This window comes from Bidens hawaiensis, unplaced genomic scaffold, assembly GCF_021521415.1.
Source record: "Bidens hawaiensis isolate Kalapana, Puna unplaced genomic scaffold, B.hawaiensis_p1.1 tig00014841_1, whole genome shotgun sequence".
Lineage (NCBI taxonomy): Eukaryota > Viridiplantae > Streptophyta > Magnoliopsida > Asterales > Asteraceae > Bidens > Bidens hawaiensis.
The window spans coordinates 100,338-112,358 of record NW_027492313.1 but is presented as its reverse complement, the minus strand read 5'-3'; the positions used below and the strand labels follow the sequence as shown (position 1 = coordinate 112,358).

Below are 12,021 nucleotides of genomic sequence, written 5' to 3'. Positions count from 1 at the left end.
TAAAATACAAAGGGAGATAAAAATTAGAAGTGTGAGAAGGATTTGTGGCCACACAAAAACCACTCAAAAAAATTCCAAAAAATTAATAAAAAAATCATAACTAAAAATATAAATAAAAAACTAAAAAATTAAAAAAACAAAAATTTTTCCATCATCATTCCGTTCCCACAAAAATAAATAAAAAAACCACGAAAAGACACAATGCAGAGACAAAAGACACAATGACGAAAATGAACAAAAGACACCATTATAACAAAAAAAGACACAATATATCACAAAATATGACACAATAACGAACAAAATATAACACAATGTTGAGTGATATAATACAATATCAAGAAAAAAAACACGATGTAAAGAATAAAAAAAGACACAATCAATAACAAAAACACAAAACACAATTATAAACAAAAAGACACAACAATCTTTTTGCCTCAACATTTTTTTTCTTTTTATTTTTTTAAGAAGAAGACGGTGGAAACATTTTTGTGTTTTTACTTTTTTTGTTTTTTTATTAAATTTTGAGTTATGATTTTTTATTTAATTTTTTTTTAATTTTTTTTGTGTGGCTATAAGTTCTTCTCATCATACTCATTTTTGTCTTCCTTTGTGAATAACTTGACCCTATAATATAAATGATAATGATGACCATATTAATAAATATATAATATATATTTATTCTTACAAGAGCGACATGACATACATTACCATGTGTAATCCGAAGTTATTGAGACAACGCATTACCATGTGCATTTCTCAGTTCTGTCCCACTTCGAAATCTTGTAACAAATGATCATTTGTAAAGCTAGAAATAATATGCATGCCAACTATATGCATGCGTATCTTCTCTAGTGATCATTAAGGAAGTCTCGACGAGCTTACCACATACAAAGATGAAGTTATAGACATCTAAACAAAAACGAATATCCAATTCTTCGGTTACCATCAATAGGTTTATATTGGTTGTCTCTCTCTTGCCATAAATCCATATTCACTTCTTTTTACATTAATCCACTAGTAATCAAAAGTTTATTTCAAATTCCCTAACAATAATGACTGACCTTGTATATTTAAACAGGGTCCTACTAGAGACACACTATTATACGTCTCATATAACCTCTCGTATAACTCTATACGGGACGTATAGGTCCCCATATATGCCCCCATATAGGATTATATGGGACGTATAGGAGAGTGTAGGGTGTCTCTAGAACAGCCCATTTAAATATTATGCTATCACATGATTGATTCCCCTTAATCACGTGCGCACATGATCAAAACCATTTATAATAATTAATACTTGAATAATCAAACTTTTAAGAAAAATTGGTTTTAAATAATCCTATATATGTCCTATTGGTAAATGACAGACTCAATTTTATTCTTGGCTAGCAGCGGAACTAAAGGTGTATTTTTTATCAATGGTTCGTGACTAACGGAGTTAACCCTTCGTTTGTCTAATGCTTACATGGCACACCTAATTATCAATAAGCATCTATGTGGCAGCCTAATTACGTGGTAATAATCATCTGTTCATTTGTTTCTTTTTAATAAAATTAGCTTTAACTAATCCCGACCATGGCATATCGGCAAGTAGCAGTCCCAGCTAATGGTATATTTTTGTACAACGGTCCCCAAGCATACCAAATAAGCAAGAAACTAATGGTATTACTATTCGTAGACCATCAGAAGAAAATACACCTTTAATTTTGATTGTCACCAGTCAAGTATGAAGTTGAGACTGTTATTTGCTAATATGATATAGTTGAGATTATTTCCAAACATTAATTATATATATGCCACATGCTATGCATGGTTAATTATCATATTTGATATATTATCTTGTAGCTAGCTATGATTCTCTAATACAAACATTTATAATAATAATAATACTTGAACGACCAAATTTGTCTTTTCCAAAAATGCATGTATCATGCGAGTTGGCAGGCATGCTTTATGCCTAACATGTTTAAAAATTATCAAATGAGCAGCATATATATTAGCAGACGATGCTGCATTGCAACAACCTCCAATTGAAAACAGTCGGTCACAAATGGGCATCGAAAACGGCTTAACATTGAAGAAGAAATGGAGATTCAGGCCGAACACAGAGATGAATATGGGACAGGATATAACGATTAGAGGCGTCCGGTATATGCTCATGTCGAAACTCAACAAATCCGACACCAGACCTGTCATCCCTCTCGGCCATGGCGACCCTTCTGCTTTCCCTTGCTTTCGTACTACCCAAATTGCGGAAGATGCTTTAGTTGACTCTATTCGTTCAGGCAACTTGAATGGTTATGGTCCTACAGTCGGTATCCTCCCGGCACGAAGGTATACATTGTAAACTTGTGCTCGTTTATATGCTTGCAAGTGTTTGTTTTTGGTTAACAAGCTTAGGTTGCTCACTTTTAACTAGGGGTGTCCAAAATACTCGAACCTGATTAAACTTACCCAACCCGAACCCAAATAAGCTAATTTGGGTCAGGTTAAATGGGTTCAAAAAGTATTAATCAGGTTAACCCGAATTGTTAATAGGGTCAGGATTCAGGTCATTTTTGAAAAAATATCAGGTTAACACGAATAACCCGATTAGTGGTGATGGTTGGTGAAATAAGCACTAAGAAGTTAATGCTGGAAGTTCTATAGAGAAATTAATTATTCTTGTTTCTTTCAATAAACTGTCCGTGAACCATTCAATGAGAAGTTTGTTTATGTTCGTTCATTTAATAAACAAGCGAATATCATGAACACATGTTTTATTCGTTCATTTATGTTGGTGAGCGTTCATTTATGTTCATGAATTACATATTAATAGATACTTATTAAATATTATTTATATTTTACAGATTATATCACCCAAATATGTTTTATATTTATTTAAGATAGATCATTTGATTTTAACATCTTCTACATTTTCTTACTACAGCAACTTACACAGTCTCTTTAGTCTTTAACTCTATATCTAGATCGATTACATTTTTGCTGTCAATCTACCAAGCATTATTCAAATTCAAGCATTGGTACCGCTACGCCAAAAGTCGATTGATTTTAACATCTAACAATACTTGAGCTTAAGCTCTTTTTGTTAGTTTGAAAGAAAATGAATTTATTTTGACGCTAAAAAGACTTTATTAGCTACATAACTTCATTTTAAAAAAAAAATCACCTTGCATGATTACTCTTTAGTTACATATAATTAAAATCATGGGAAAATGATTGATGTCTTAATATCCAAATTTGCATTCTATTACAGGGCTGTGGCAGAATACCTTTCTCAAGATCTTCCAACTGAGTTATCAGCAGAGGATGTGTTCTTAACAGTCGGTTGCGCACAAGCAATTCAAACCATATTAACCGTGCTCGCCAGTCCCAAAGCAAACATTCTGCTCCCAAGACCTGGGTTTCCATACTATGAAGCTGTTGCCAGCTCATGCAATTTGGAAGTCCATCATTTTGACCTTCTTCCGGAGAAAGATTGGGAAGTTGACCTTGATGCAGTCGAAGCTCTTGCAGACGAAAATACAGTTGCCGTGGTTATAATTAACCCTGGAAATCCTTGTGGAAACATTTTCACACACCAACATCTAGAAAAGGTACGTGTGTTATTGTTTATTTTGTTTTCTTTTCTTTTGAATGTCACACAAAGTTTATTTTTAATAAATACAAAACCGTAAATATTAGAGTTTTTTTGATATTCTTATTGTCATCTAAGCCTCCGTGTCGAATGTAAGATGACACGGAGACTTTGATGGCCACAAAATGATGTTTTAGTGACATATATATAGCAAAACATGATTAATTTTTATGTAGCAAAAGAAAAAAAAGTAGTTGGTTTCCCAATTTTGAAATAATGTGATAGTTGCTATATATAGTCTAGTAAATAGTAATCAACCCTTTTGCAATAAAAGTTTATAGGTAGTCATAAAACTTGATTAATTAATTATTACCATTTTAAAAGTGTGCTTCTTTTTATTATAAGGTTGCCAATACTGCCAAGAAACTTGGGATATTAGTCATTTCTGATGAAGTTTATGACCATCTTGCTTTTGGAGAAAACCCTTTTGTTCCAATGGGAACCTTTGGGTCAATTGCACCTGTTGTTACACTTGGCTCCATATCAAAAAGGTGGATCGTTCCCGGTTGGCGGCTCGGATGGCTCGCAATAAATGATCCTAATGGCGTCCTTAAGGAACACGGGGTGGTTCTCTCGGTTTCTCACTTGTGTGTGTGTGTGTGTGTGTGTAGAACAAACTTATACATCCATCACGCTAACTTGCTTTTATTTTCAGATTATTGATTGCATTACCGGACACCTCAGTTTAGCATGTGATCCTCCAACGTTTATTCAGGTTTCTTACTAGTAACGCATAATTTGATAAAGAACTCACCTGTAAATATTAACGGTTTTCGTATACACTCTATTAGTAAGTACAAAAAAACTATGTGAACATGACACTTTTGTATGCATATATCTATATGCACTAGATGTTGAATAATCTAAACTAGGTGTTCATCATGCTTTCCTTTCTATATACATGATCTTTACTCTTTAGTTTGGTTAATGTGTTTGCAGGGAGCGATTCCTGATATACTCGGGAAAACCAAAGAGGATTTCTTTCTAAAAATCATAAACATGATAAAAGAATGTGCAAATATTTGTTATGAGGAACTTGCAGAGGTCCCTGGTGTAATTTGCCCAAGCAAACCCAAAGGATCAATGTTTGTTATGGTAAGGACATAGATGCACAAATCCATTTAATGATTTTGGATAAGTTATGTCATAAAGTATAAGGTCCTTTTCGTAAAAAAATTTGCTTAGAGTTATGTGATGACACACATCTTTTTGTATGTGATTTCTAACAGGTGCATAGTTACAAATTATAGTTCGAGTTACTTTTAATGGGAAAAAAAGATCCTTTAAAGTTTATTGAATCTTTGATCATCATGTTAAAAGCTAAAAATTAAACCAAGTCAAACCATAAAAATTAAGGCCTTTTAAATTGGGACCCAAGCCTCTTATACATTTTATTTACAAGGTCGTTTCTGGGTGGTTAGTTTATTAAATTGTGCTAAGAAGACTTTGGTTATGTTTGAAAGGTGAAACTAGATCTATCAGTGTTTGCGGACATTAAGGATGATGTGGACTTTTGTCTCAAACTTGCCAAAGAGGAATCAGTTATAATTCTACCAGGTAAGATTAAAATTTAAAATTGAAATGCATTTGGTTAAAACAATTTTTTTTTAAATGGGTAGTTTTTAAATCCTCATGATTGATGAGGGGTCTTTTGGGTCGTCACGCGTCGTGAGTGCTGCGACATCTCCATATAATATTATAAAGTTTACTTTTTCATTTTTATTTTAAGTTTCATATAACGGATTGAATTTAGTTATTCTTTAGTATTCCTTCCGTCCCATTAGAAGTGTCATGGTTTGAAAAACACAAAGTTTAAGGTGAATTGAATGATTACTTTTTTTTGCATATCAAATGACTATAATGTCCTTGGAAATTGGGTCCACCAATATTGTTTATTCACAGTTTAACACTAGTTTTGTGTGATTATGAGTAAATTTGGAAATTGGCTAATAAAATTTGAAAGTAAACATTTGTAATGGGACAAATAAAAAAGAAAATATGGACACTTCTAATGAGATGGAGGAAGTAACATGTAATATCTAATATTTTTGCTTCAGGTATAACTGTAGGGCTCAAAAACTGGTTAAGGATAACATTTGCTATTGAGCCGTCAACTCTCGAAGATGGCATCAAGAGGCTTAAAGCTTTTTGCGAAAGACGCTCCAAGACAGCATAAATTAAAGCATCAAATGCTTCAATCACATCACATGATCTCTCACTAGGTGTTAAAAGTCCAATTCATGATGTTAGTTATGTTTGTTTTGTTGTAGCTGTAAAACTGAGTTGACCACATTTAAAGAATTTAAATATGTGGCATCAACTTTTGATCCCTTGTATTTATTCCTTTCTAATAAACTGGTATTGGAGCCTATTAAGCCTCAACTTGTAATAGTTTCCAGTGTTGCTCTTTCGAATAATAAACAACTATTTATTCTCGACTAGGATGTTTCCCGATGAAAAAGCGTCGCCGCCTTGTCAATTTCAAACCCTTGGTCGGAACAGGCCTAAGCGGTCGCCCATCCCCACTTATAATTTTTATGGTTTTACTTAATCGCCTCGTTAAACATAAAACACAACCCAAATCTACCAAAAAATCTGAATTAGCAGAATGACACCAAATACCACTAATTCAACCAAGTTCAGATTATTCACAAATCTGTTAGAAATTGGCTGCACAGAAATAAAAGACCAAGTTTGCATCATATATCAAAACACAATACAAACTCGACTTGGTATCTCTATACAGATAATAACTCGACAACAAGGCCAGACAGCTACAAGTTCAAGAAAAACATGGTACAGTCCTACGAAACTTTTAAGAAATCACATAATCTCAACGACAGCACGGCCGACAATGCTTCCACGGTTGAGATCATCATATGCTTGTCCTGCCTCCTCAAACTTGCATTTTCTTGAAACTGCTGCATCAAGGTTGAATATGCCACTTTCTGCAAGCTTCACCAGTTTTGGAAGATCATGGCGGGCCCGACCTCCATACGAGCCCATTACTTTTATCTGTTTAATACAATAACATTGTAAGTGTACAATCATAAGTTTCAAGGATGGAGGTTATTTTTGTAATTTCAACAGTAAGGACAAGTGAAGGGGTGTGCATGAAATCAAGAAAACCAATCCGTAACCAAAATAACCAAACGCAAACAAAAATTGACGATTTGTTTTACGTTTTTGTCAAAACCGAGCTCCGGTTTTGCATATAATTAGAACTGGAAAAACTGAAAGAAACTGAATTTGTGGTTTTTCACTTTTAATTTTAATTTATTTGTTAGAATTTAATAAATAGTGTTATTCAAATATATTAGTCCAGATAGATAATAATCAATTAACGACTAATTAACAAAATGATTTAGACCCAAATTCATTATTTTAGGTCAACTTCTTGTCAGCCCAAAAATTTCAAGCCCAGATGGTAAAACTGAGAAAAAGTTTCCAAACCAAAAACCGGAACCAAAAGGTTCTTTAAAAACACGGTGTTGAAAAACGGGTTGGCTTATGAAGCCATTTTTTTCTTTAAACCGGTGAGGAAAATACATTTGACCCAAAAAAGCTATGCTGACCGAAAGGCATTCTATAAAAGCATATGTGAATAAATAAATGATAATAAACATTATTAACATTGGAAATATACGAGTTGTGTGCCTTGTATCGCATACCTGTCTACGGACCAAATGGTTAATATCGATTTCACCTTTGGCACCGGAGAGTGTAAGCCCGATCATAACGGCCTTTCCACCATCTCTTACACTTTGTACACACTGCAAAAATGTTTTAGGGTTTCCCAATGCTTCAACACATGTATCAACGCCAATCCCTCCAGTTATTTCCTGTCCAAAAATACCTCAATATTCACTAATGTTACGAGTGAGCCTATTCATGGGTTGGACTTGTCGGCTTTGGCCCAATTCACAGCCCATGAATAGGCTCAATGGCAACAAATTAAAAATAAAAATAAAATAAAAGACGGGTATATGTACTTTGATCTTTGCAACTGCATCTTCGGATCGAGCATTAACAACATGAGTGGCTCCAAGCAATTTGGCTTTCTTGAGTCTGTCATCTTGTATGTCTACAGCAATAATCTCGGATGCACCAAACGCACGTGCTATTTGCAAGCAACTGCAATATTTATCTAGTTATAATCTCATCATAATAATAATGTCACTGCAATAAAAAAGTAACTAGATGCAATGTGCAATATATTAGTTGGTTTACGTAAAATAACCAAGGGGTGGCGACTTCCGACATGGCACGGAATTTTTCAGGTTTTGGGTTTTCATATACTCATATCTAATGTGTTTGTTAAACAAGTCATGCCCCGCTTGATCTGTTTAACCCATTTAATCAAGCAGGTCATTTTCAGGTTGACATGCTTATAGCCTGTTTAAGTAAACAGGTCGACCTGATAACCTGTGTAATTAAACAGGTCTAACCATCGACACGTTTAATTAAACAGGTTACCCGCCAACCCGTTTACAACCTAGTTAATCCATTTATGACAGCTCGACAATCCTATTAGCATGTTTACAACTTTGCTACAACCCATTAACCCGTTGAACTTGTTTGGATGAATGGGTTGAATGGTTGTGTTTAGGTTGGTCTATTTAGCCTGTTTAATTAAACGAGTCGTGTTCAGGTTGACCCGTTTAATTGAAGAGGTCAGCCCGTTTATGACCCATTTAACCCGTTTATTACAACTCGCCAATCCGTTTAACACACTTACAACTTGACAACAACCCATTAACTCATTTGACTTGTTTAGATAGATGGGTTAAACAGGCCGTGTTCAGGTTACAGGATATTAAGTGGGCCGGGGATTATTGCAGATGTTTATTTATGTCTTAACCCAACCAGTTTCAAATTCACAGTCAGCTTGCACTAAAGAGCGTTATCGAATTGCATTTTAAAAATTCATTAACTTATTTATTACAACTTCCAACACTATTTTATTAGAATTTCTATTTTTCAACATCACATAATCACTTTCAAATGGCAAATCCGGAAAATCATATAACTAAATGATTTTAATATCAATGATTCAAAAGAGTTAAGTGTCATTTTAGTACCTGTGGTTTGTCCAATTACGTAACTTTAGTACCGTCTTTGAATTTATTGCAAATGGCTACCTCGCTTTTCTAAAAATTGCAATTTTAGTATTTTTTTCTAACCTAAGTTAGGGGTAAATTAGTAATTTTGATTATTTTATTTATTTTCTCTTTTAGCTAAGTGCCATTTTCATACCTGTGGTTTGTTCAATTACGCAACTTTAGTACATTTTTTTGAATTTGTTGCAACTAGATACTTTGATTAGTTTTGGATAGACAGGCAAACCAAGAGAGGCATTACATATTACAATTAAAATATCATCTCTAATCCTAAATGAACAGACCAACCCCCATCCCCGCGCTCATTGATCCTTCAAACCCTAACCATTGTTCATCTTCAAGTTCAATGAATTACGATATATTGTTTTGTCCATGTGATTCGTCAACCGTAATTCATCTACAAGTTCAATTGATGTTATACTAAGAGGTGCGAAGTTGTGTGATTGTTATTTGGCTTGATCCTTCGATGTGTTAAAGAGCTACTGTTATCATATCAGAAATTTTGAAAAAAAAAATCAATGCACATAAAAAAAATGCAAGAAAAATGGCTAAGATGAACTCGGATCTTAAGCTACTAGAAGTAAATTGGCAATAAAGAACAAAATGCTAAAAAATATGTTATACATTTTATGGTTGTTTTTCATCTTCTATCATGTATTTAGTTGTCTTTTAATTGTAATATGTAATGTCTCTTTTGGTTTGTCTATCTATCCAAAACTAATCAAAGTATCACGTTGCAATAAATTCAAAAAAAGGTACTAAAGTTGACCACAAGTATGAAAATGACACTTAGCTCAAAAAGAGAAAATAAATAAAATAATCGAAATTACTAATTTACCCTTGACTTAATGGAAAAAATAGACGGGGTTAGAAAAAAGTACTAAAATTGCAAGTTTTAGAAAAACGAGGTAGCCATTTGCAATAAATTCAAAGACGGTACTAAAGTTGCATAATTGGACAAACCACATGTACTAAAATGGCACTTAACTCAATTCAAAATTATGGCTAGCAATATTGAAAATGGCACTTAACTCAATTCAAAATTATGGCTAGCGATATTGAAATATCTTATCTTCTCACCTTGAACCAACACCGCCGACACCTATAACAGCAACAGCATCACCGGGACGAACCTGGGCTGCGTGGGCCATAGCACCATATGCAGTAAAAACCGCACAACCAATGATAGCCGACTCGGAATAAGGCAAAGAATGAGGTAAAACAGCCACCCCGTGCGCGGGCACAACTGCATATTCAGCCATCCCGCCCATACTATACATATACACCGGTTTTCCTACAAAATATCATATTCGACATTATATAATAAGCCAATGCCAAATGAGTTAGGGTGCTAAACAGGTCGTGTTATCAGATCCAAACAGACCCGAACCCGACAATTGTGTCAAGCACATGAAACTGAACACTATGCGCATATTCGCGGACCCGAAGTTTTATTATTTATTATTGTTTTCGCATATCAATACCTTTTATTTACATAATACATATTTGTTTCAAAAAAGGTATGTCTAACTCTTAACTCTTAAACACGTGAACCTGAACATGATACGCATATTCGCAGACCCGTTTGAGCCAAAAGTTTTATTATTTATATTGTTTTCACACATCAATACTTTTATTACATAATACAGATTTGTTTAAAAAAATTACATCTTAACTCTTAACCATAAGATCTTATGTCAGATTCCATTTTAGATGTAAATTTGGTATAAGATACCCAACCAATTTAACTTATTACATTAAACACATTTAAGAAATAAAAAACAAATGGGTTAAACAGGTCAACCCGCGAGCCCCCCAGGTTGACACGAGCACACCCGTTTAGCTATGCAGGTTCACAGGTTTGACCCGAATCTGTGAACTTCGTGTTTGGTTCGTTTCGTGTTTTTGTGTTGTGTAAGAAATTCACACCCCTAAATGAATGATAATAATAATAATGAAAAGCACGAAGAAAACAAAATTTAAAAAAAAGCAATTCAGTTTCAAGTTCAACTTCAAATGGAGCATTTGAATGTGTTATAATCGGTTTTTGCTGCACGCTGCAATGGAAACTGATTATTTAATAAAAATTAAGATTACATATTTATGGTCCTTTTTTAAAACCAAGTTGTCTTTTCTCATAATACTATCGGAAATATACCACTGCCACGAAGAAAAAGCCGAGTTTCCCCATCATAAAGTGTCCCTTTTGCACGATTATAAGCAAAGAACGCTTCACATAAATCATCTTGGCCCTGTTTACCAATATTAATAAAATATATAATGTTTGTTATTCAAATACATATAATCTCATTATAGATGGATATCAGTTAAAACTTGTCACCTTTGTGCAAAAGAAACAGTTACCGCAAGGCATAATAAACGCACCAACAACACGAGATCCAACAGGAAGTCTGCAAAATAATATTATGCATCATATAAACATATTCAAGAAAAATATTATACATATCAAAACGAAAAAAAAACAAAAAAAAAACTAACAAACCTTTCAACTATTTTAGTATCGGTTAAAGGCCCGTGTTCAACGACCTCACCCGTGATCTCATGGCCCACAACGCATGGGCTCGGGAACGGGAGCTCGCCGGTCCAAGTCAGTGAAAAATGTTCAAATTTCCGTCAAAAATTTGAAAATTATACTTATATTGAAAAACTACATGTAAAACTCCAACCCGATTAATACCTATTTTCTACTAGTCTGTACCCCACCGCCTGACTAGTACCTAGCAAGTTCTAAAACACCGTGAGAAATCCACCTTTAATAAGAAAAAAGAGTTCGAAGACAGTTTTTGAAAGGTTGAACTGTATTAAGCAGTGTTGAAGAACAAATTAGTCGCTAGTCGGGCACTAGGATAGGAACTAGCGATTGCTATTAGTCGAATTGGAATATATATTTAATTTTGAGTTATACATATATACACCAAATGTTAAATATAAAGCTTCTAATTTTGACAGATTTTGACAGTCTGAATTACAACCATGATATTAAGATACAAGTATAAATGCATGAAGTACAAGTCTACAGCATCTTAAAACAATTTGATTATTATTATTATTATTAGACTATTTTAGAATAAATAAATAATCAATTTTAAGGATAGCTGCTTATCCATAATCAGAATAGTCCATCCTTGGTCAGAATCATCATTCCCAAACACCATCTCTGCATGCAGACTTCGGGGGTGTTTGGAATTGCTTATTTTCCCAAACATCATCATTCCCAAGCCATCAGGGAAGGCCACCCGC

General features: G+C 33.9%; 1 protein-coding gene and 1 pseudogene across 2 annotated transcripts; one reads left to right on the top strand and one right to left on the bottom strand.

Annotated features, from left to right (window-relative positions):
• The first annotated feature begins 1,838 nt into the window (after window positions 1-1,838).
• Window positions 1,839-5,853, top strand: LOC143547853 (tyrosine aminotransferase-like; annotated as a pseudogene). The gene is made up of 7 exons (XR_013137855.1): window positions 1,839-2,337; window positions 3,260-3,599; window positions 3,986-4,204; window positions 4,296-4,355; window positions 4,580-4,735; window positions 5,104-5,197; window positions 5,698-5,853. The product of XR_013137855.1 is annotated as a tyrosine aminotransferase-like (transcript).
• A 500-nt stretch (window positions 5,854-6,353) lies between these two features.
• Window positions 6,354-11,756, bottom strand: LOC143547864 (S-(hydroxymethyl)glutathione dehydrogenase-like). Its single transcript, XM_077039175.1, has 8 exons — window positions 11,751-11,756; window positions 11,264-11,355; window positions 11,102-11,171; window positions 10,919-11,012; window positions 9,841-10,054; window positions 7,633-7,774; window positions 7,312-7,482; window positions 6,354-6,655 (listed from the first exon to the last, which is right to left on the bottom strand). Exons 1-8 carry the CDS (start codon window positions 11,754-11,756, stop codon window positions 6,464-6,466), a joined length of 981 nt encoding a protein of 326 aa, XP_076895290.1. The 3' UTR covers window positions 6,354-6,463.
• Window positions 11,757-12,021: the final 265 nt, after the last annotated feature.

Coding starts and splice junctions, on each gene's coding strand:
- LOC143547864 (XM_077039175.1), bottom strand. Junction 11,013..11,101: donor ACTGTTTCTTTTGCACAAAG/GTGACAAGTTTT, acceptor ATTGGTAAACAG/GGCCAAGATGATTTATGTGA. Junction 7,775..9,840: donor GTCGGCGGTGTTGGTTCAAG/GTGAGAAGATAA, acceptor TAAATATTGCAG/TTGCTTGCAAATAGCACGTG.